Source organism: Malaclemys terrapin, chromosome 2 (assembly GCF_027887155.1).
Source record: "Malaclemys terrapin pileata isolate rMalTer1 chromosome 2, rMalTer1.hap1, whole genome shotgun sequence".
NCBI classification, from domain to species: Eukaryota; Metazoa; Chordata; order Testudines; family Emydidae; genus Malaclemys; species Malaclemys terrapin.
The window spans coordinates 196,567,928-196,593,154 of NC_071506.1; the positions used below are offsets into that span (position 1 = coordinate 196,567,928).

The window sequence follows — 25,227 nt, forward strand, 5'->3', positions numbered from 1 at the left end:
GTCAAAGTTGTCATACTGAGTAGCAGTAACTATCTCACCTTACAATAAATCTTCTACAGCCAGTACCACTTAGTTGGAGGTTACCTAAATGAGTCATTTCCTCTCCCCATCTACACGTCTCTCTCCATTCAATACCATCATTTACATTCCTTGGCTGGAGTTCTAACAAGAGCAGCAAGAATGTTGCTGTTAGAGACTTTTGTTCTGGCTATGGTTTGCTCTGTAAGAGTGTTCCTTGCACTTAGGGTGACAAGATAGCAAGTGTGAAAAATTGAGACAGGGTTGGGGTGGGGTGGAGGTAATATGCACCTATCTAAGACAAAGCCCTGAATATCAAGGCTGTCCCTATAAAAATCAGGAAATCTGGTCACTCTACTCACACTGCTCTCCGCATACATTGCCGCATGACAGCAGCAGCTGGAGAGCCTTAACATTATTTCAGTTTTATGTTGTTATTTTTTCATTGTTTCTCCACAGATGGTTCCTCACAATTGTGTGACTTCCATGATGCAATCTACACTGGTCTAATGATAGCAGAAAAGTTTGCTTTATGCCAGATAATGCTCTTTGATAAAAGTAACTTCGGATAAGTTTCAACCATAACTCTAACTTATCATAAATTAGCATATGCAGCCAGCAAAACCTCATCCCGTGTTAACTAAATGAGTCACTTCCTGTCCCCAACTGTACCTCTCTATCCACCCCAACACAACAGTCACATTTCTCATAGATGCAGGATCAAGCAAAAACTGTAAAATGTTCATACTTCAGGTTGTTATTCTGGCTTCGGTTTTGTCTTGTAAGTTTCTTTTTTACCCTTTTTCTACACATTACTGAGGCACAACTCACCATGCTCCAGATTCTTGTTAATTTCTGGTTTTCTTTTCTTGCTCTCTTTCTAGATGGATGTGCACAAATACACCTGAGACAAGCTCAGTTGTCAGTTACCAGGGCAATAGATAAAACTGCACGTATAGACTGTGAAGCTTCAGGCATTCAGAACTTCGGGAGTGCTTTTATACACTGGTATCGACACAGACCTGGAGAAGCTCCGGAATGGATACTCTACTTTAAGACACAAGCTGATAAATCAAGTTTTGACGAGAAAAAGTTTAGGGTTGAGAAGACAACTGAAAAGTCCACCTGTACCCTAAGAGTAGACAAACTAACCTACAATGACATGGCTACCTATTACTGTGCCTATTGGGATCGCACAATGTTAGGAAGCCATAGACAGGCTGTACAAAAACCTCACTTTGTATTCTGAACCATAGACTTTCAAAAGTGTAAAAAAAAAAAAAAAACCCACCACACACGTAGTTGCCTTCTTAATCTTAATCATCTGAAAGCATGAGTAGATACTCATTTACTCTGAGCTAGATATAAGAGCATCACATACAATGGATGTTTTTAAGTATGGCAGGTATAGATTTTAAAGGGTATAATAAAAGCTAACTTTTATAGGTACAGCATAGCAGGTCATTGACCACATCCTCCAGATAGTTATAGTAGAAGTCAGATATCCAGTTCCTCCTTCATTTCTGGTTAATAATCTTTAGAAAGTCCCTCCTTGAATGTTCCATATGATTGCTACCATTTTTTGGGCTTGATACACGGCTCGGGACACGCAGACCAGGGCACTGTTAGAAATATTGGTTTTAACACTATTACAGGCAGGGACAACCTTTGGAGGATGTTAGTCTGCTGAAGATCCCTGATTGGAAGAGAAAGCAAGTTTTCCAGACCTGTGACAGAAGGCTATTTATGAAGACAACGACATTTTGACCCCTGCTGACTGAACAGCAAATCAATGAATGGAGAGGGCTAGTAAGCTACCGGAGTGGTCATAGGTGCTGGAACTAGGGATGCTGCTGCACCCCTTGGCTTGAAATGGTTTCCATTATATGCATGGTTTACAGTTTGATTCAATGGCTCTCAGCACCCCCACTATATACAAATTATCAGAGGGGTATCCGTGTTAGTCTGTATCCACAAAAACAACGAGGAGTCTGGTGACTAACAGGTTTATTTGGGCATAAGCTTTTGAGGGTAAAAAACCCACTTCTTCATATGCATGGAGTGAAAATTACAATACAGGCATAAATATCTATATTGGCACATGAAGAGAAGAGAGTTACCTTACAAGTGGAGAGTCAAGGTAGAAGGCCAATTCAGTCAGGGTGAATGTGGTCCACTCCCAATAACTGATGAGGAGGTGTCAATATCAAGAGAGGGAAAATTGCTTTTGTAGTGAGCCAGCCACTCCTAGTCCCTATTCAAGCCCAAAGTTTCTCTTTGAAGTCTGTTTTTGAAGTTTTTTTGCTGAAGAATAGTTACTTTTAAATCTCTTATAGCATGTCCAGGGAGATTGAAGTGTTCTCCCACCGGCTTTTGTATGTTACCATTCCTGATGTCTGATTTGTGTCCATTTATCCTTTTATGTAGAGACTGTCAGGTTTAGCCAATGTACATGGCAGAGGGGCATTGCTGGCACATGATGGCATATATCACATTAGTAGATTTGCAGGTGAATGAGCCTCTGATGGTGTGGCTGGGTCCTATGATGGTGTCGCTAGAGTAGATCTGAGGACAGAGAAGGCAATGAGGTTTGCTACAGGGATTGGTTCCTGGGTAAGTGTTTCTGTGATGTAGTGTGTAGTTGCTTGTGAGTATTTGCTTCAGGTTGGGGGGCTGTCTGTAAGCGAGGACTGGCCTGCTTCCCAAGGTCTGTGAGAGTCAGGGATCATTTTCCAGGATAGGTTGTAGATCATTGATAATGCGCTGGTGAGGTTTTAACTGGAGGCTGTACTTGATGGCCAGGGGTGTTCTGTTATTTTCCTTGTTGGGTCTGTCCTGTAGTAGGGAACTTCCTCCGTCAATCTGTTTCCTCACTTCCCCAGGTGGGTACTGTAGTTTTAAGAATGCCTGATAAAGATCTTGTAGTTGTTTGTCTCGGTCTGAAGGATTGGAGCAAATGCGGTTTTATCTTAGGGCTTGGATGTAGACAATGGATCACGTGATGTGTCCTGGAGGAAAGCTGGAGGCATGTAGGTAAGTATAGCGGTCCGTAGGTTTCCGGTTTAGGGTGATGTTTCGGTGACCATCACTTATTTGCACTGTAGTGTCCAGGAAGTGGATTTCTTGTGTGGACTGGTCCAGGCGGAAGTTGATGGTGGGGGTGGAAATTGTTGAAATCCAGGTGGAATTCTTCAAGGGCTTCCTTCCCGTTGGTCCATATGATGAAGATGTCATCAACGTAGCGTAAGTAGAGGAGGCGCGCTAGGAGACGAGAGCTGAGGAAGCATTGTTCTAAGTCAGCCATAAAAGTGTTGGCATACTGTGGGACCATGTGGGTACCCATAGCAGTGCCGCTCATTTGAAGGTATAAGTTGTCCCCAAATCTGAAATAGTTGTGGGTGAGGACAAAGTCACAAAGCTCAGCCACCTGGTGTGCTGTGGCTTCATCAGGGATACTGTTCCCGACAGCTCGCAGTCCATCCTCATGTCGAATACTAGTGTAAAGAGCTTCTGTATCCATGGTGGCCAGGATGGTGTTTTCAGGAAGATCACCAATGCATTGTAGTTTCCTCAGGAAGTTGGTGGTGTCTCGAAGAGAGCTGGGAGTGCTGGTAGTGTAGGGTCTGAGGAGAGAGTCCAAATAGCCAGATAATCATGCTGTAAGAGTGTCAATGCCTGACAGAATGGGGCATCCAGGATTTCCAGGTTTATGGATCTTGGGTAGCAGATAGAATACCCCTGGTCAGGGTTCAAGGGGTGTATCTGTGTAGATTTATTCTCGTGCTGTAGCAGGGAGTTTCTTGAGCAGATGGTGTAGTTTCTTTTGGTACTCCTCAGTGGGATTGGAGGATAGCGGCCAGTAGAATGTGGTGTTGGAGAGTTGACTGGCAGCCTCCTGTTCATAATCCGACCTGTTCATGATGACTACAGCACCTCCTTTGTCAGCCCCTTTGATTATAATGTCAGAGTTGTTTCTGAGGCTGTGGATGGCATTGCGTTCTGTACTGCTGAAGTTATGGGGCAAGTGATGCTGTTTGTTCACAAATTCAGCCTGTGCACGTCTGCAGAAGCACTCTATATAGAGGTCCAGTCTGTCATTTCGACCGTCAGGAGGAGTCGAAGCAGAATTCTTCTTGTAGTGTTTGTAGGAGAGTTCCTGTAGGTCAGTGCTCTGTTCAGTGGAGTGTTGAAAATGTTCCTTGAGTCGGAGACAGTGAAAGTAGGCTTCCAGATCACTGCAGAACTGTATCGTGCCTGGAGGTGGTGGGGCAGAAAGAGTCCCCGGGCTAAGTGAGTAGTTGGATAGATTAACAATATTGCGGGGTGAGTTAAGGGTACCACTGTTGTAGCCCCCGTGGCATGTAGAAGTTTAGAAAGTTTACTGTCCTTTTTCCTCTGTAGAGAAGTAAAGTGTGCATTGTAAATGGCTCGTCTTGTTTTTGTAAAGTCCAGCCACATGGAAGTTTGTGTGGAAGTTTGTTTTTTTTATGAGAGTCTCTAGTTTTGAGATATCCTTTTTGATCTTCTCCTGTTTGCTGTACAGGAAGCTGATCAGGTGGTTCCTCAGTTTCTTTGAGAGTGTGTGGCACAATCTCTCACCATAGTCAGTGTAGTATGTCGATTGCAATGAATTTTTTACCTTTAGGTTTTTTACCACGAAAGCTTATGCCCAAACAAATCTGTTAGTCTTTAATTGACTCCACGTTATATACAAATTGTTCCAGCCCCCTGGGGGTGATTGCTGGAAGTTTGCCCTGCCCAGGAATATCCCTGACTGTATTGATGCTTAAGAATTTTTTATAGAGGAGAAAAATCACTAACCAGGAGTGGGGAAAAATTCAGACAAATATTACCAGGCTTCTGAACTAGGGTGCAGAAACTTGCTGACAATGGAACTGCCTCCACCCCCTCTCCAACCTCACAGACATTGTCCCACACATGCACAACACCAAGATGCCATTCTCACCAGGAGACGTTGTCTTCCTGCAATAGCACTGTAATACTAGTATTTGAAAAACTGTACTACAGTGTGACACCATAGAAAGAAGAATATGTGGAAATATGTACTTAAGTTTGCTAAGCCTGTAGTCCCAGATCTGATTCCCTCCCACCATCAATGCAACAGTAGCTAGAATAAATCAATAGTTGCACATTTAAATTCCTCCCACCACCCGCTTGGATCATAAATGGTGGGGAGGTTGGAGGAAGGGGGACCAGAAGACTGGCATGGCTTCCACATGCAACTGAAGTTAAGGACACCCTATAGCACATAAATATCCTCCATAACAATAGTTTTATTGATTGTAACCCAGAAATCTCTCCCACTTATGCTGCAATTTTCCCCCTTAGTAACAACAAAGGTGGCAGCAGTGGTCACTTCACAGCTGCAGCTTTGACTTCATTGGTGTTTCCTCTACAGCGCATTCTCTGGGCCCAAACAGATCCTCAGAACATGGACCTAGGACATTGCCCAGCCCAGCTGGCTACAGAGTCTGTTCCAGGATCTAGTCCAGGACTAGGCTCTTTTCCTGCTCCTCTGCCACTAGAGAACCCTGTAGTGCTACCATCATCCCGTCTACACAAGTCTAGAACTCAGACTGTCCCAGCTCAAAAAGCCTGTCATGCAAGAAGAGAGGGATCCATACTCATGGTGGTGGTGAACACCCAGTTAATCTCCTTGGAGTAAGGGCAGGTAGATGGGCCACTGCTGGAAGTTTGCTCAGCAACCTTTGCCTTGTGATAGGCACCCTGAAGGGTTTTGATTCACTCCCAACATTGGAGAGCCATCTGCTGGATCCCCTCCTCTTCCAGCCTCTTGGAGTGTTCTCGCACAGATGCTGGTTTCAGGTGCACCTCCCAGCAGCATTCCCATACTTGCTTCCACCAGTGGAACTGACCCAGGGGTAGCAACTGAGAGAAATTTTAGGGAAAAAGGTCTATTGTAGACAGATGAGGCTAATTGTCATTTGGAAAGTGTCCCGGGCAGAGCCAAGTGGAGGTTCCATTCCATCATTTCATGAAAAGAAAGAAATCCATGACCACTGAAATTGTCTCTATTCTACTCACTGTGGCCTTGGAACTGCCTGGCACCAGCAGGGATACATTTCAGATCCTTCTACTCCCAAAAAGCACAGCCCCTGCTCCAAAAAGCATAGTCCCCTTCACTTGGGCTGAGGAAGAGTTTTCTTTAGTTGCTAGCTGGACTGGGTTTATGCCACATAGCTGAGGATTTGTGGTACCATCCTTGTTCTTTGCACATATACACTAATCAGGTTATCACAATATCTATCAAGGGCTTTTAAGATCATTTGGAGGAATACAGAGAAGGAAAATCCTGACTCTCATACCAGTAGCACCAGTCAATAATTTCTGCAAGTGCAATCAAGCAGAATTAAAGATCACGGGGATCCAGAGATAACACTTTCCAAAACAGGCTGTTTAAATACAGAAACTGCTACCCAGTCCCTGCATAGTTTCTTTGTAACTCATTAGTAGATAAAGGAGTTTCTTGGGGGAAGCTATTGTGCATTTGGAGTCTTATAAGAGAGGGTGTAAGGATTTGAGGGTGGGTTTGAGTTGGTTAGGAGAATACTGAGAGATTAAAGTAATTCAGTATATATTAGCCACCCTACCTAGGAGGAATAGGTTTCCTTACCAGCTCCAAACCTATCCCCACAGTCTCCTCCACTACCACCCCTGATCAGTTCTATACTCAATCTCCAGAACCCCCTTCCTAACACCTCTTTGTTGAGTAGGGAAAGGAGTTCATATTGGTTTTTCAGCTACGAAGGCTGAAAAGAGTACAGGGATTCTTCAGATGATCTCTGGCCACTGTACAGGGCCGGCTCCAGGCACCAGCCGACCAAGCATGTCCTTGGGGTGGTACCTTGTAAGGGGCGGCCAATCTTGGTTCGGCGGGGCAGTGCTTGTTTTTTTTTTTTCTTTTTTTTCTTTTTTTGGTTTGGCGGGGCAGCGCTCCGGGTTTTTTTGTTGTTGTTGTTTTTGGGTCGGCGGGGTGGCGCTCCGGGGCCGGGGGGGAAGGCGATTGTTTTTGGTTTGGCGGGGCGGCGTTTTTTTTTTTGCTTGGGTTGGCAAAAAAGTTAGAGTCGGCCTTGCCACTGTTTTACAATAATTAACACAATCTCCAAAGTGCAATGTATACATATGTCTTAACATTAATAACAATTAAAAATGCTGTCAAAATGCCCCCATGTGGCTGGCAAAGTCTTCTCCTCTGTTTCCTCCTGCCAACAGCCAGTCCAGCCCTGCTGTAGTCTACTCCTTGTGCCTCCGCCCTTCACCGGTCACATTCACTCCCACCCCTTCCAGGGTTATAGAGTTACACAAAACAACAGTCCAATGACTATATGACAGATCTTCAGCCCAACTTGGGGCTCAGTTACCCTTATACCCCTTATCTCAGGGGGATTTTATGCCACCTTCCCTGGCAGCCAGTAGGGGAACATGGGCAAGCAGGAAGGCCTGCCCGCTAATCTGCGTTTCAATACAAGAACCCTGTAGCATGCAACTACAAACAGCCTGTTCCTCCCAGCTAGCATTCATCCTTAATTCACCCACCCAGTCCTACCCAGCTGAGAATAATTCTAAATTAGGCCTGGCCCACCCTCCAGATACAACTGGATGCACTAATTGCTGTCTGGCAGTGGCTCAGGTTAACTCTTTCTTTGCCAGTGTGTGGTATACACTCCATCACATATGCTATTTAATCTCTCATAGGTATGTGCTTATAATATATCTTTAAAATGAAAACTGTGGCAACATTTTAGCTACACATTTGAAGCAAAATTATATACCAGTAATTAAGTGTACAAATGGCCTTTTTTGGAAGAGAGGATAAGGTCAGCTATTAATGTACACAAGCATGTGATATATCTCATAGAGGGCAGCAATAGCACACAGTTCCGCTGACAATGACAGGTTTGCATCCCAGTGACTATGTGTACAACTGAGAGAAGACGGCAGACTCAGATTTGTAATGGGAGGGACAGTGCTCCTGCACAGCCACCATGGACATGGGTGCTGGTCCACGTGAGCAACTGAGCACAGATACAGGCACCACTAGCAGCAATGAAGCGTGCTAATAACCAAATTACATATTCTCCTAATATGCCTGTGCTCAAGGGCATGCACAAGCAGGGGCATGCTCCCCTTAAGTATTCTTCTAAAACAATATGCATTTCTGCTCTAGGTCTGGCCCCAGCTCTGGCCCCTACTCCTGCCCCTACTCCAGCCCTGGTGACTAACCACTGTTCACTGCCCCAGCCCTGGCCCCTGCCCTAATGTGCCATCCAAAAGCAGCCAAATTTAAATTCCTCTGCATGCTTCTGCTTGCTGTGCCTGTAAAACAAACCAAAAATAAAGCACCTGACAGATGGAAATCACATGGGATTCTGTGCAAACAATTACACAAGTTTCAGTGCACTTGCGTTCACTTCTGCTTTAGTATATGTGGCTGCATCATCTGGAGGACACAATCCTTGATTTGCAAACATTTTTACCCCTCCAGTTTGTTTAGAAAAACAGATGAGACTTCAGCCCCCGTCCCGGGATTTTAGCTTCTGACCACCTGACACTTCTGAAAACTTACCCCACACATCTGCAGGCAGGAGAGCTATCATTGGATCCTGCTTAAACACCCATTTCCTCTCCCCAGCTGCACCTCGCTCCCTGTCTCTCCATCTGAGGGGTTATTTCATAGTTCTCTGTTTCAAGTTCAACCCAACCAGTGAGAATGTTACTGCTGCAGGTTCTCATTGTGACTTCAACATGGTCTTGTAAGTAATTTTTCCATTCTGTTCTTTTCCACATGTACCCATTCATTCAGCAACAAGACATGTTCCAAATTCCTTCGGCTTCAGGTATATAGTATCATTTCTCCTTTTTTCTTTTTAGGTGGATATTCGCAAATAACTCTGATACAAACTCCATTGTCTGTCACCAGAGCGGTATCTAAAAGTGCATATATGTGGTGTAGAATTTCTGGTGAAAATTTTAATTTTAACAATGATTATATACACTGGTATCGACAGAGCCCCGGGGCAGCTCCAAAGAGGATTCTGTATATTAGATCAGAATCAGCTACTATGGATCCAGGCTTTGATAGAAAAAAGTTTATAGCTGAAAATTATGTTTCTGCATCCACCTGTAAGTTCACAGTACACCAACTAACCCAAGAGGATGCTGCTACCTATTATTGTGCCACCTGGGATCGCACAGTACTAGAAAGCCATAGACAACCTGTACAAAAACCCACTCTGCATTCTGAGCCAAGTGTATGAAACCAGACACATCCCTTATCCTTCCTCTCTACTTGGTACCAGCTGCAAAAACTCATGACTGGGTTCGGCAATATGACAGGAAGAACAGTATAGAATTGCAGTATTGAACTACATTTTGGTACAAATCACCACGACAGCTTTCAGAGCTGGCCAAAATTGTTTTGACATATCGTTTATTCCCCCCAAAAAATGCAATTTCAGTTTGACCAAAACTATTTGCAAATTTGGGTTCAATTTACAAATAGTTTCACTGAAAAAAAAATGATGTTTTTAAAGTTGAAATTTCATTTCAACATTTTCAAAATGAAACATTTTGACTTTTCATTTTGAAACAGTTAAAAAAAAACCACTGAAAAGGTACATCCCTCCCCAAAATAAAACATAATGAAACACAAACAAAAAATGCTGTGCCGAGTACAAAATGTTTCAGTCAATCTGAAATGAAAATATTTCAGTTTTTCATTTTGGTGAGAAAAATTAAAATAGGTTTTATTTTGGGTTGAGCCAAAACAAATTTTGGAGGGGATTTTTCAGAAACTTACACACATGCTTAACTTTGAGCACCCGGATAGTCTATGATCTCTGGACAGCAGACAATCACCTATGGCAGCAAAAAGTTGTATATGTATAACTGTTTGTGCAAATGAGTATTGGCTGGTAGAACAGCATATTTGTTTATAAAAGCCCTAGACTGAGGCTAAGCTCTCTGAGAGCTAGTCTACACTAGAAGCACATCATCAGCGCAGATGCTCTGATGCACCTGTGCCACTAGTGTGTGTCTGGTGAAGATGCTCTATGCCAATGGGAGAGAGCTCTCCCGTGGGCATAATTACTCCACCTCTGCAAGAGGTAAAAGTGATGTCAGCATTAAAGCGTCTCCTGCTGACATAGTGCTAGTGTGGACAGCGTTGACGTTGATGTAACTTGCATTGCTCGGGGGGTGGCTTTTTCTAACTTATGGCGCTCGGGGTGTGATGGACTTAAGCGGTACTGTAGACCTGCCCCCAGTCCTGACAATATTCACACCAAAACGGGAAGGACGTGAAAGTAAAATTAGGTAGCAGAAGCCAACATGCTGGTGATATGAAATATATGTTTGCCTCTTCCTGGTATTATGATAGAGTCTTTACTTACATGATCAGGTGTTATTTTTGCATAGACCCCTATCTCAGTCAGTGAATTAGTAGCTATACAGTATTTCTCTTTATCCTCCACATTCATTATGTTGCCCGAAGCCTTATTTAAAGAAGACCATCCAAACATGGGCATTTCTATGGTGTGGTCACTGTAGTATCTGGATACTTGAACATTAATGAATTTCTTTTAACAACAGCCCTGTGAGATTAAATGGCGTTATTAACCCCATTTTATTCTGGGGGAACTGAGGCACAGAAGGATTATGACCAAAATTGTCAAAAATGTCCACTAATTTTGGGTGCTCAACCTGAGACATCTACTGCCTGATTTTCCACTGTACTTCACATTTTTATAGCACTTTATATGTTCAAAGCACTGCTCCAACAAACTTCAGTTGCTGTCATGAGCGCTCAGAGCTTCTGCAAATCAGGACCCAGGAGGACACCCAGAAAAGGAGGCGCACATAATGTGTGGCCAGCTGTGAATATTTTGATTTAAGTGACTTGCCCAGCATCACACAGCAATTCTTGAGGCACAGGCAGGGATATAATCCAATTATCCCTGTTGGCACCCAACTGCCTTTACCATGAGACCAGCCTTTCCTTTCCTGCAACTCCCTCCCTCATCCACTAGACACCTTCCAAATTCTACAGCAAATGAGTCCAGGGTCCTACATACAACAGCCTCCTTCATTACACACCCGTGATTCAACCCCAGAGCACCAACCACCCTGTACACAAAATGAAACAGGAGTCCTGCGGGAGGAAAAAGTGTGTGATCATGTAACTAAAGACTGTATCATAACGCATATACATAAGTGGACCAAAGTAATGTTACCTGGACGACATTAAGTCTGGCATTTGCTAACTTCTGAGTGCTTGATTTTGCAACCTTAATATTCTATTAAAGAAGTCTTTTTTTACACAGTGTCCTAATTTAAAAAACAAAAACAAAGGTTCCATTCATAGACCTCTGTCTCTTCAACTAACAGAGTAACTGGTATCACTACTAGGCTGTTATCCTCCATGTGGATCCGGCACTAAAGGGGGATGATACACACATTTTGCCAATGGGTTTCACAGGTATTTGGTGAAAGAAGAGAAATACTGAAACTAAGGATTCCTGGGTTTAATTCTAGGAACTGCAAGAGGGGATTAGGGCCTTTGGTTTCCACTATAATAGTAACATGATTATGGTCATGTTTTAGGGCCTACAGGCCCCAATTGAAAGAGAGGAGTCCCACTGTGCTAGATGCTCTAGACCACAGTGGGAGATGGTCCCGGCCTCAAAGAGGTTACAGTCTAAATAGACAAGACATAAAAAAAAAAACGATAATCTCCCGTTCTCCAGCTGTAAAATTAGAACTATGGGCCAGATTATCAAGAAGAGCTGAGCACTTCTTCCTCCAGCAGAACTCGCCAGAAGCAATGGGTACTCTGCACCTCTGAAAATCAGGCTCTTGGTAACTTGCCGATGGTCATGCATGGCATTTGTGGCATTGCTGTGAATTGAGTTCAGACCTCCCGAGTCCTAGTTTAGTGCCTTAACATGGAGCATTAATGGTAGGAGAGTGCACTACAATTCGCTACACGGATCATTCTTTCTATGGAAGGAAGATGCACTAAGGCCAAAATTCTCAGAGGTATTTAGTTTCCTAACTTCCACTGAAATCATCCTAATCACTGAATTAGGATGTGGACCTAAGAACCTAAAATGGTTATTGGCTCTCTCTCTCTCACACACACACACACACACACACACACACGCTCCCTCTTCCTCCCCACCCCCAACCCAACAGGAAACCAGCCAGTACAGTAAGAACAGCAGCAATATCCTCATTTCTTGCTTTCTTTAGTCAGAACTGGGTAACCGGTTTTTTTTTGTTTGTTTGTTTTTTGGACAAAATTGAGCACCATTAACTTCAATAACTTTCCCTTCTGAAAAGGTGCAGCAAGTTCAGGAGACATGGTGGGATGTCTGGAAGCCCTCTTTGCTTGCTTCTTCCCAGATAAGTTTACTGGACACATTAACTATAGTTAGTGATTTTATTCTGTATTTATTGTTAACAAAAAAAAATACAATATGGGCCTGAATCTCGAGTCCAATGTAACAATTTGATGCTGGTGCAATCCCAATGAAGCCAATGGCATTGCACTGAAATCAAACTGGTGTACGGAAATGGGGAAATCAGGATCCATAATCCTGGATGGTTCCTCACAGATAAAGGGCTAATTCTTCACTGCCCTGTACCTTGAGTAATTGTTCACACCATCTTTGCCCAGGTGTAAACAGAAATGGATCGTTCCCTCACACTGGAGATAGAGGCTTTACCCATTTTGCCCTCACATTTACAGAGACAAAAATGACTATACAAGCTGCAAGGCAGTAGATAATTAAACCCATGTACCTTCCTCAAGAACTTACAGGTTGCAAGGTCATGTACATGTTACTGCTCTCTGAAGAGGGAAATGTGTCTAGTGCTGTCTCCTCAGGGCTGCTTTCTCTCTTTTTGCCTTCCAGCTGTTCTGTGGGCCATTCACCTGGAGCAGGAGCAGATCTCTGTCACAAAGCAACCACTTCAAGGCAGCTCTGCCAAATTCACTTGCAAGGTGTTTGGTGGATCGGACTCTACCTACATTCACTGGTACCAAGCCCCAGCTGGAGAGGCCCCACAGAGGCTGCTGTACCTCACTCTCTCTGGGTCGGAGTTAAAGTGAAAGGCAGGCTTCTCCAGTGAAGTTCTCAGCCTATGGGACACAAAGCATCTCTAACGTGTTGGTGCACAAGCTGGAAGAGTCAGATAGCGGCCGCTATTACTGTGCCACATGGAATTTTACACAGTGCCGCAAGCTTCCTGCAACCCTGCACAAAAACCACCACAGCTCTGTGTGTGGGGCTCAACTCTCATATTACTGCTTCAGAACAGGCGTAGCTTCAGTCCCACAAACCACGGCCAGTGTGAACTCCTGTTTGGCCAGCCCAAGTCGTGTAGGGATTTACCTGAGCCAGGGAAGTGGGAGTTTACCTAGTGGGTGGCACAAAGCTGACATCCAGTGACTGGCTACCAGTGCTGGCTCCATCTCTAAAGGCAGAACAAGTGATTAAACAGTCACTGCCCATTTGACTTCACAAAGCAATGGGTGACCAGAGACACTGGGGAGTGAGAGAATGAGGGAGAATGGGGTGGGGACAATAAGTAACTGGGGATGGAGGTGCGGGGCCTAAAGTGAATAGGGAAGGTGAGGGGAAGACATTTTCTAGGTGGGAACAAACAGCAGTTTGCATCTCCACTGGGAATTTTCAGCACATGTCCATGTCTGGAGCTGTCATGTACACAGAATAGAGGCATTTTCTACTCAGTTTCAGTGGCTGTATGTAAAATAATGACCTTGGTTCCTCTGAGTGCATGTGTGCCATGCTCAAGGAGTTAAGACAACAGCAACAGCAAAATGTATAGCTTACAAGCTCTTCATTCTAAATGTGAGAAGGGCACAAGGAAATCTTGTGGGGATTCATCTACACTGCACTCAGTGCAAGACTGAGCTTGTTGACAAAGGTGACTGGATGCCATCTCTGTGCTTCCATAATGCTGGGGTCAGCTAGTGGCTTGTTTTGCTCCCACTACACCTTAGCACATTTAGTTGTGCCCTGCTAGGAATGGCCCTAAGGAGATCACAGTAATGCAGTACCTCCCTCTAGCCATGTCCGTTACAGCAGAGTGGAAATGGAAAACCTTATCCTAGGTTCTAGGAATTCCAGCCTCTCCTGAGAATGGATAGGTTTTGGTTCACACTTATGTCCTCTGATTGTTGGTGAAATGAGCTATCAGCTTGACTGAGAACTTTTAATCATCATTACAAATAAACAAATGAAACTGGTATTGTATTATTGATAGACATGTGGGGCTCCTGTTAATGTCAATGGATTATATATGGTACTCACTCACATATAATTTAGAGTCATACATGTGCATGTCACTTACAGACACTGTTCAGAATGTCCAATATAGATTAATATCCATTCAAGTTCTTGGCATGTATGTTAAGGAAACCATTTGGTCCACAACAAATTATGAAGATGGGTCATTTACAGAAGTGTGGTACTTACACATAAATTTCCAAAGAATTCATTAACATATAGTTAAGGTTCATAAAATCATAAAGGTTCAAAATGGAAAAGGCCTATTACACCATCCAGTCCATCTTCCTTCCAATGCAGAACTATTCCCTACAAAGTATTTTATAGTGTTTTGTCAAGTCTAGTTTTAAAGGTCTCCAAAATGGAGCTTCCATCATCTTCTTTGGGAGATGATTCCATGCCTGATAGAATATCAAGAAAACTTACTGACATTGATCTCAAAGTTTTCCATATTTTCTCTGTCCTCGCTGGTGTGTGCAACTCAACCCATTTTTGAGTCCTATCCAAGTTTTGTAAGTGTATTGTTCACGCCATCCTCTGCATCAGTAAGGAAGATATTTGGCATTTCTTTTTTCCTGCATTAAAGATTGATTAAAGCACTTTGAAATCTCCAGATGAAAGGTGCTCTATCCTGCAAGATACTGAGCTATTTCCAAAAGGCAGTGGGTGCTCTCATCATCATCATCTGTAGGCACTAATGAGAGGTGAGAGATCTCAGCACTTCCAGGGTTACTTTAGCGCTTTACATGGATAAACTCTGTCTGAGCAAAGTGCTCAGTTTATTTTTAGTAGTTCTCAGACTTAGGTACAGAATTCAATCAAGTCATAATAAGATTTCATACTTGAGCAGAGTGACTGTTTTCCTTCTAGTCTCTTGATCATTGTGCCGGCAATTCTATAATGTATATTTTAAAAAGTTATTACTCAGTCCCCCACTGTGTTCCTCAAAAAACCCCAAAAACCAAAAACAAAAAAAACCCCTGAATTTTCAAAGGGCTGTAGCAAGATCTGGAACATAGACCTGGGCATTAGCAGCTGAAATTTATCAAGTCTACCTTTTTCAGAATGTGCTCCTTTCTGTAACATGGAGCAAATGGTGAAGGGAGAAAACGATATAGTGACAAAAAATTTAACTGAATTAATATTGAACCATTAACACCTTATTTTGTGAAGCTATAAGATGTCTAGAGAATAAAAAGTTTATACAGAACCCCTCTCTCCCACCCCCATACCACAAACATCCTTTTAACAAAACAGGATGTGTCGCTTTTCAGCTGCTTCATCATCAAGACAGGAAACCAAATCTTCACCATTATTGTAATGACTTTAATGGACTTTGCATCAGACCCTTAGTGATCTATTTTCATCACTGCTTGGAAGAGTTATATTAGTTGGCTTTTTCATGCTGAGAACATTATTTCTTGATCAGATTTGCTGATATTTATGTTAAAAAAAAAAAGAAGGGAGTGCTGAGAACCTCAGTACCTGTAACCATTGTTATAAAAATCTCATACTCTTTTTGAAAAAGTATGAAACAAGGCAGCAGTCAGAAGAGTTGCTGGATAGCATGAGAGAAGGTTAGTAGATGTTCATATCTCAAAGTGTAGCCTTATGAACTTTTACAGAAGGCAAACGCAAATCTGTATTGCCTTGTAATAGCTTATCTGCAGATGAGAAATATCCAGTCACGATTTGTCTATCAGTCACTTCCTCTACTCAAGTGACCCCACCCTGTTCCTGAGATCACATTCATATTCCTTTGTTTTTCAGCAGCAGGTTCATCATAACCTAGTGAGAATATTACTATTGCAGGTTTTTGTTGTTGCTTCAGTAGTTTGGTCTTTTAAGTTGCTTTTTCCACCCTAGGCTTCTACATGCAGGCACATTACTGAGTAATAACTGGAGATCCTCCATGGTCATTCAATTTCAGATTAAATGGTATTTGTCTGTTTTCTCTGTAGATAGAGAAGCCCAAGTACTGGTACAATCTCAACTATCCATCACTAGGCCAGAAGATATGACAGTCAATTCGTGCAGTTCTGTTACTGGTATAAACTTTAATAGTGCTTATATACACTGGTATCTACAGAGGCCTGATGCAGCTCTGGAACGGATTCTCTATTTTTCATCAGGAAAACTGGTCTTTGACCAGGATTCTGAGACGGGAAAGTTTGAGGCAGAGAAGCAGCTCTCCGAGTCGATCTCTGTCCTGACAATAAAGAAAATAACCAAGAGTGATGCGGCTACCTATTACTGTGCTGCTTGGGATCACACAGTATTACAAAATAATTCACATTCTGTATAAAAATCTACTTTGTATTCTCAGCAGCAGCCTTTCTAATGCAATAAACAACAGCTACCTCATAATCCTACCCCCATGAAGGAACCAGATGTAGAAAGACCTTACCTTTTAGCTCGTGTTGCAGAAACCAGTAACTGAACTGTTGCTCTCACAAGTTTTGCAGACAGTAAGATCCCACCTGTCTCTGCCAAACAACAAGACAAAGTAGTTGCATAGGGCAGCTAAATAGTCAGGGCAGCTAAATTTTCAGTTGCTCTCTGTGGGTGACCAAGGTTTGATACGGGTGCACATTTACCAGTTTGCAAAAAGAAGCTGACACTAGGATTGAATTAGATCAAGATTGGACATTGCTTGAAGCAGCAAGGACAGGAAAGTCAATCCAGGGTGTTCAATCCAATATGCAGATCTAATGAAAAACCTGCTGGTTACTCACAGTATGAAGAATTAGTTAGCCTATCACCTGGTCCATAAACTCGTTTTAATACTGCCTATATAGTCCAGTAATCTTTATGCAGTTCGTTACTCAAGTGCACTGGAAACTAAACTGCTAATGTAAAATAAGTTGTAACATTGCTAGAGTAGAAACAGAAAAAAAGATTCAAGCTGTTTAATTAACATTTTACCTGTGACGAGCATGTTAGTCCAGCAAATGCCTGCTCATAAAACCACAAAATTCAGTTCTAAAGAACAGTTTCATATTTAGTTTGCGATACCAGTTTGTTAGATGAGATGTCATATAAAAGTTACACTCTCCTGGAGCAGATATTTCTATCTAGCCATACATGTGAATGCACCTTACAAGCAAATAGTTGGTCAAAGTCCCTGCCCCACAGAGCTGATACCCTAAACTGAGAGGAGTTACTAGATAAATGTGGCTTAATGCTTGGATGGATAATGAAGGAAGGAAAACAAGGACCGCAGTGATGTGACATCCCCTTCAAAAAAAAAAAAAAAAAAAGCACCAAGAGGAATTAGGTTTTGAAGGCCCATGGGAAGGGTGCATTTGGACAGAAATTTGAAGGAGGGGAGATGGTGAAAACATGACAGATGGATTAGGGTATAATGGTATAAATGTAAACTAGTAGTGCTATAGTGTAGAATGTTAAAAGCAATTGTCATATGCTTTAATGAACTGGAGGGTGCGGAGGTGTGTGTGTACGTGCACACTACGCTCTAGTGGATGGTTCCAGATTTGCTCAGCTATGTGGCATAGGCCCTATCCAGATAAAGGAATTCCTTTGTGGTGGCTCTTGCTGTTTTAGTCTGTGTTTAATTGAGAAATTAATTCTCTGTTCACAAAAATGTCCCTTGAAATATACAGAACATCACCTTCTTGGTGGCCCTTTGATCACTAAATGAGACCTGAACAGAGTTCTTCTCTAGTTCAAGTAGAGTTCTCTGCAGTGGATTAGTCCTCACTGCAAGACAAGAAAAACTAATATTGAAAAAAAGAAAGAGGTTGCTTGTAAACTAATTGTATACGACACCTTCAGGTATAAATTGTCCCTTTTTCGGAGCTGGAATGAAACTAAGTGTCCATGAACAGGACCATCCTAATTCAGTAGAGGACATTAGCACACAGATGTATTAGCACTGTTACGAGTAGCAAGATGTAAAATGGCCAAGTATCACAATTAAGTAGGAGAAAAACTAAAGAATTTAAGACTGAAAAATACACTACAGCTCAATTCTGCCAGATGCTTGGTGTCTCCAGAAATGTTATGAACACCATCAACTTCCACTGGTTTCCATGCGATCTGTGTGCACTGACTCATTCTCTTCATCAGGAAAGGCTGAGCAGCTTCTCTGGGCAAGTGATAAGTGAATGACAGAGAGACAATACAGTTTTAACTGCACTGACAGCAGCTCTTGTCCTCCACCTGCCCATTCAAATTCATTCATGGTTTGTTCCATATTGTCACATACACATGGAACAGGCCCCTCATCTCATGGGCACATCACTATCCTCTCTTCTGCAATGTAGGGAGCCGGTGTGGCTCCCTGCCACCCCGGAGGGGGAAGAGCCCATCCGGAGGCCAGAGTGGGTGGAGCTAGGGAGCTCTGAGCCCGCCCCCTCAGAGGGTCAGGCGGCGACCCGGAAGTATAAAAGCTCGCCCTCACAGCTCAGTCAGGCCCCAGCCGCCGGAGAGACCAGATGTCTCCAGCCTAGCTCGTGGCTGGCAAGACCCTGCGGCCCAAGGCGGTCGCCAGGACTGGCCAGGCCTGCCCTGCGCCCACTATCCAGAGGAGCCGCTGGACCTGCCCTGCACCCGCTATCCGGAGGAGCTGCGAGACCTGCCAATCAATCCCTGCCCTGGTGAACCCATGATCCTGGATTCCCCAGAGACCGACACCAGGACCCAGGTAGGCCCCGAGGGGGAGTGTGGAAGTAGCCCGGGGGCAGCCGACCCCAGTCTGGCTGCAGCACTGCCAGAGCCTATGTCAGTGTGTTGCAGCCAGGATCCCCACTGACAGCAGCGGGTCTTCTGCAACTGCTAGGGCCCCAGGCTGGGACGCAGTGGAGTGGGAGGGCCTGCGTCCCCCCTGCCACCCACTCCTTGGATGGCAGTCTCCCTCTCTCCCAGGCCTTTTGAGGCTTGGGCCTACTATTGTTGCTCAGCCCTGACTGAGGGCCTGAGCTCCTGCCTCAGCGTTTGTTGCCCTGCCCTGACCTACGGCCTGGGCTTAATACTTTGTACTATTGTTGCTTAGCCCTGACCGAGGGCCTGAGCCCCTGATGTAGCATTGGTGCCCCGCCCTGAGCCAGGGTTGGGCTTACTGTGTCTTCAGGACCGCAAGGGCTGCCGAGGGAGACCCTGCAGCCAGACGAAGTACCCAAGCACCAGTGTGTAGTGAACCGGTGTGGCTCCCCACTGCCCCGGAGAGGGTCGAGCCCCGGCAAACCCTTGTACACGCAAGATTTCTATTCCACAGGCTATACAAGAAATCTGCTAACACACAATGACTGAGCTTTAGGGTGAGCGAGGAGAAATCAAAAACTAGTTTGTTTGTGCATAAACAATGACTTGGTAAAAAAAATATACAGAAAAAATAAAAATGGAGAGGTTTTGACATTTCCCTTTCCCACAGGCTTGAGAATGTCACTCCTTTCTTTAGGCTGTCAGCAGCATGAGGCAGGACTTTGCCTCTTTGTTTTCATTCTGGGGCCCAGATCCAGCACAGTATCTCAGGTGGCTACTGTAATATAAGTAATACACAACAGTAATAATCATCAACACTGATCCTGAAACACACCCAAGGAATCTATTTGACCCCAGTGCTAGGGTTGAAGCTCACCCAAGGTCAAAGTTGTTACTGCTTCTCAGTATGACTATCTCACCTTACAATAAATCTTCTACAGCCAGTACCACTTAACTGGAGGTTACCTAAATGAGTCACTTCCTCTCCCCATCTACACGTCTCTCTCCATTCAAGACCATCATTTACATTCCTTGGCTGGGGTCTAACAAGAGCAGCAAGAATGTTGCTGTTAGAGACTTTTGTTCTGGCTATGGTTCACTCCTGTAAGTGTGTTGCTCGCACTTAGGGTGACAAGACGGCAAGTGTGAAAAAATGTAAATAGGCACCTATATAAGACAAAGTCCTGAATATCAGAACTGTCCCTGTAAATAAAAAAACCAAAAAACAAAAACAGGAAATCTGGTTTCCCTACTCACACTGCTCTCCGCATACATTGGCACATGACAGCAGCAGCTGGAGAGCCTTCACATCATTTCAGGTTTATGTTGATATTTTCTCAATAGATGGCTCCTCACAAGTGCGTCTGACCCAACCTCAACTGTCCATCACCAGGGAAGAAAATAAAACCTTACGAATTGACTGTCATGTTTCTCTATCGGAGGATTTTGGCAAGGCCCCTGTACACTGGTATTGACAGAGACCCGGTGCAGCTCCTGAGCGCATTCTGTTCATCTCAATGCAGTCGGCCTTTGACGAAGTCTGAGATAAAGGAAAGTTTAATGCTGAAAAAAAGATTGGCCAGTCTGTGTACCCTGACCATAAACAAAATAACCTCCAGTAATATTTCTACTTACTATTGTGCCTATTGGGATCGCACAGTGTTAGAAAACTGTAGACAGCCTGTACAAAAACCCACTCTGTATTCTGAGCCACAGCCTAAAAATTCCTCTCAGCCTGGAGCCAGCTGCAGAAACTCTTCATTGGCGTCTGCAACTAGATAGAAACAGCAACTGCTGATTTAGTGTGTATTTTCCAAGTAAATCACTAAGACCAGGTCAGGTCTAGAACACCTAGGGCACAAAGGGGAGTTAGGCACCCAATCAAGTTACAAGTCAATGGGAGTTGTGTGTTTAGCTGCCCCTTGGCCTTTAAAAAAACAACTTCCCACTGAATATTAGGTGAAGCCAACAGTCAGTAGTTGTCTGTGGGTTATCATGGGCTGACTGGGTGGAGATTTGTCATCAGTCTAGAGGAGCATAACACTTGGGGTGAAAAATCTGGCTCTAGAGAAGGAAATGGGGCCAGGATCTCACCCCCATAACTGTCTGACACTACATTATCCCAATCCAGACATCATTCATCTGCTGAAACAGGATGCAAGTGAAAGTAAAACAGGAGCATTGGACCCAGTGTGCAATAATGAACCTGCTTATAACTCCCCAGTAACTGGGGCTCATCCTGCATAGTATCCTCCTCAGGTACAGAGCCTCATGTTAGTGTCTAGAGATTCCAGTTGTGGATCGCAGTGGGCACTGGGTCAAGCCCTAAGTGTCTTTTCATTGACTTCAATGGGCTTTTGATCAGACCCAGGTCACCTAATGGTACTGCAAACCAGCCTGGCTACTTTACATTTTGATATTACTCTGATGGAAACAGGAGTACATTTATTTTGGTTGTTTTTCTGCTGTTTAAATTAGCCCTGAACCACAAAGAGTTTGTTAACTTTATAAGAACCACAGAGTTCTGTTCTGAAGGACCAGACTATCTTCAGTCTCTAATGCCAGTTCAGCAAAAAACACATGGTGTGATAGCAGGTTACACTCTGCTCGAACTGATATTATGCTGTATAATTTCAATCTTAGCATGAATGTTCAGGGAACGTCACAGAATAAGAGTCCCTGCCCCAATGATTTTATAGTCCAAGGTGGGTTACTAGAGCAATGAGGATAAATGGAGTCGGGTTCTTTAGAACCCGTGGGAAAATCATGTGATTGCAGATGATACTTGAAAGAAGGGCAGAAATGGAAGTACAAGAAAACTAATGGAGCTACAGTATAGAAAAGACATGTATTGGATTAGCTCTGATCACAAGGAAACAAAGAAGTGTTTACAAAAAAAAGAGTCATAAATTAATTCCACAAAAACATCAGTGTAGAGTTGGCCCTTTTTCAGGACTAGGACAAAATTGACTGCAAATATACAATTGCAGATCCATCCTATCTCAGTAGAGGACATTAGCACACAGATATAATAGCCAGTGTACATCACTCTATTTATAGAGCAAAGGGATACTATCATACCGAAGTAGGAAGCGATATTTCACTACTTCACATCTGGGAAACTCAGTGAGAGCAGGATCCTGGGAAGTGCTCAATATCTTCAGAAGGGTTCTGAGTGCTGTACTGGCAACAGCACCCCTCAGGGCAGGACCTCCCATGTTCAACAGGTAAAGAAAATAACCCCCAAGAAAATTAGTCTTCACTGTGCCATCACCATGGCTCTGCCTGTCTCTTCATCTTTGTATTAGTTACAATCATAGCTAGGAACCCAAATCACAGATCTGGTGCATTCTGCACAAGGCACTGTACAAACAAGCAAAGTTTGCATCCCTGCCCACAAACACCTTGGTGCTTTCTTCCACCACTTTTGTGGAATGCTCCCCCTCCCCCCCCACACACACAAATCCCTAAACCACTAGCCTCTTCTCCTTCAAACCCCCCTTAAGACCTACTCCTGCTGTGACTCCTACAAGAAATCTGCTGGCAAATAATGACTCTGGTTGGGACGGGCAGGGAATATGGTATATTTAAACATTAAGTACCAAAAATTCTCTGCTGGTGCAAATACCCTTTCTTGGGACAGTCACTCCATATATTGCTATGTATAGTAACTCACACAATGGGGACACCATCCGGACAGAAGCCTCTTGGAACCACTGTAATATAAATAATTATGAGACTAGTCCTTCATTACCCAGACTTCCATGATGCAATCTACACTGGTCTAAAGATAGCGGAAGAATTTGCTTCATGCCAGATAATGCTCTTTGATAAAAGTAACTTTGGATGAGTTTCAGCCACAATTCTACCTTATCTTAAATTAGCATATGCAGCCAGCAAAACCTCATCCCGTGTTAACTAAATGAGTCACTTCCGATCCCCAAATGCACCTCTCTGTCCATCCCAGAAGTCACATTTCTCATAGATGCAGTTCCAAGCAAAACCTATAAAATGTTACTACTTCAGGTCATTATTCTGCCTTTGGTTTTGTCTTGTAAGTTTATTTTTTACCCTTTTCTACACAGTTGTACATTACTGAGTCTTAACTCACCATGCTCCAGATTCATGTTAATTTCTCTTTTTCTTTTCTTGTTCTCTTTCTAGATAGATGGGGGCCTCATACATGGGTTGGGACACTCAGACCAGGGGGCTGTTAGCAATATTGGTTTTAACACTATTACAGGCAGGGACAACCTTTGGAGGATGTTAGTCTGCTGAAGATCCCTGATTGGAAGAAAAAGCAAGTTTTCCAGGCCTGTGATAGAAGGTCATTTATCAAGATGATGACATTTCCCCCCCCTGCTGACTGAACAGCCAATCAATGAATGGAGAGGGCTAATAAGCTACCAGAGTGGTCATAGAAGCTGGAACTAGGGATTCTGCTGCACCCCCAGCTTGAAGTGGTTTCCATTATATGCAGGCTTTACAATTTGGTTCAATGGCTCTCAGCACCCTGACTATATACAAACTGTTCCAGCACCTCCGGGGGTGATTGCTGGAAGTTTGCTCTGCCCAGAAATATCCCTGATTATCTTGATGCTTAAGAATTTTTTATAGAGGAGAAAAACCACTAACCAGGAGTGGGGAAAAAATTCAGACAAACATTATCAGGATTCTGAACTAGGGTGCAGAAACTTGCTGACAACGGAACTGCCTCCACCTCCCCCCCTCACCTCTGCCCCCACCCCCACAGACATTGTGCCAGGCATGCACAACACCAAGATGCCATTGTCACCAGGAGACATTTTCACACGGTACAGCCACTGGGAATATAATGCAGTCTCCCTGCAATAGCGCTGTAATACTAGTATTGGAATAACTGTACTACAGTGTCAAGTATCAGGGGGTAGCCGTGTTAGTCTGTATCTACAAAAACAACAAGGAGTCTGGTGGCACCTTAAAGACTAACAGATTTATTTGGGCATAAGCTTTCGTGAGTAAAAACCTCACTTCTTCAGATGTACTACAGTGTGACATCTACAGAAATAATATGTACTTAAGTTTGCTAAGCCTGTAGTCTCAGATCGGATTCCCTTCCACCATCAATGCAACAGTTGCTAGAACAAATCAATAGTTGCACATTTAGATTCCCACCCCCCCACTCGGATCACACATGGTGGGGAGGTTGGAGGAAGGGGGAGCAGGGAACTGGCATGGCTTCCACCCACAACTGAAGCTAAGGCCACCCTGTAGCACATAAATATCCTCCATAACGATAGTTCTATTTGTTTTAACCCAGAAATCTCTCCCACTTATGCTGCAATTTTCCCCCAGAGTAGCAACAAAAGTGGCAGCAGTGACCGCTTCCCAGCTGCAGCTCTGACTCCACTGCTGTGCTTCCTCTACAGTGCATTCCCTGGGCCCAAACAGATCCTCAGAACGTGGACCTAGGACATTCCCCAGCCCAGCTGGCCACAGAGTCTGTTCCAGGGACTAATGCATGTCCCGGCTCTGTTCCTGCTCCTCTGCTCCCTCTGCCACCAGAGAACCCTGTGGTGCTACCGTCATCCCCTCTGCACCAGTCTAGAACTCAGACTGTCCCAGCTCAAAAAGCCTGTCATGCAAGAAGGGAGGGATCCATACTCAGGGTGGTGCTGAACACCCAGTTAATCTCCTTGGAGTAAGGGCAGGTAGATGGGCCACTGCTGGACTTTTCCTCGGCATCCTTTGCCTTGTGACAGGCACCCTGAAGGGTTTTGATTCCCTCCCAACATTGGAGAGCCATCTGCTGTATCCCCTCCTCTGCCAGCCTCTTGGAGATGCTCTCGCACAGATGCTGGTTTCAGGTGCACCTCCCAAAATCATGTTCTTTGCCGTGCTCACACCAGAGAGCAACGAGAACCCTGATACTTTGGCCAGCTAAGCCATGCTGGGACAGCATCTTCTCAAGCTGTTCAATTGAGCTGAGTAGGGAAGAGGTGGAGCAGGCTGGATGAAATGAAGGGTTAAATGTTGACTGGATATATAAGCCAGTACAGGCAAATGGGAAGTTTGTACTGTAGATAGAAGGCCAGAAAATACAGCCACGGGGAATTGTGGGATGGCATTAGAGGACTATCAAAACCTGAGCTCC

At 43.9% G+C, this 25,227-nt stretch overlaps 1 protein-coding gene across 1 annotated transcript in view; it reads left to right on the top strand.

The window, feature by feature from the left end:
* The first annotated feature begins 750 nt into the window (after positions 1–750).
* The window catches only part of LOC128831306 (uncharacterized), a 102,797-nt gene continuing 78,320 nt past the window's right edge, over positions 751–25,227 (top strand). The window contains exons 1-2 of the mRNA XM_054017621.1: positions 751–799; positions 903–1,218. Coding sequence (XP_053873596.1) covers positions 757–799; positions 903–1,218 — 359 coding nt within the window. The 5' untranslated portion in view covers positions 751–756. The remainder of the gene's footprint in view (positions 800–902; positions 1,219–25,227) is intronic.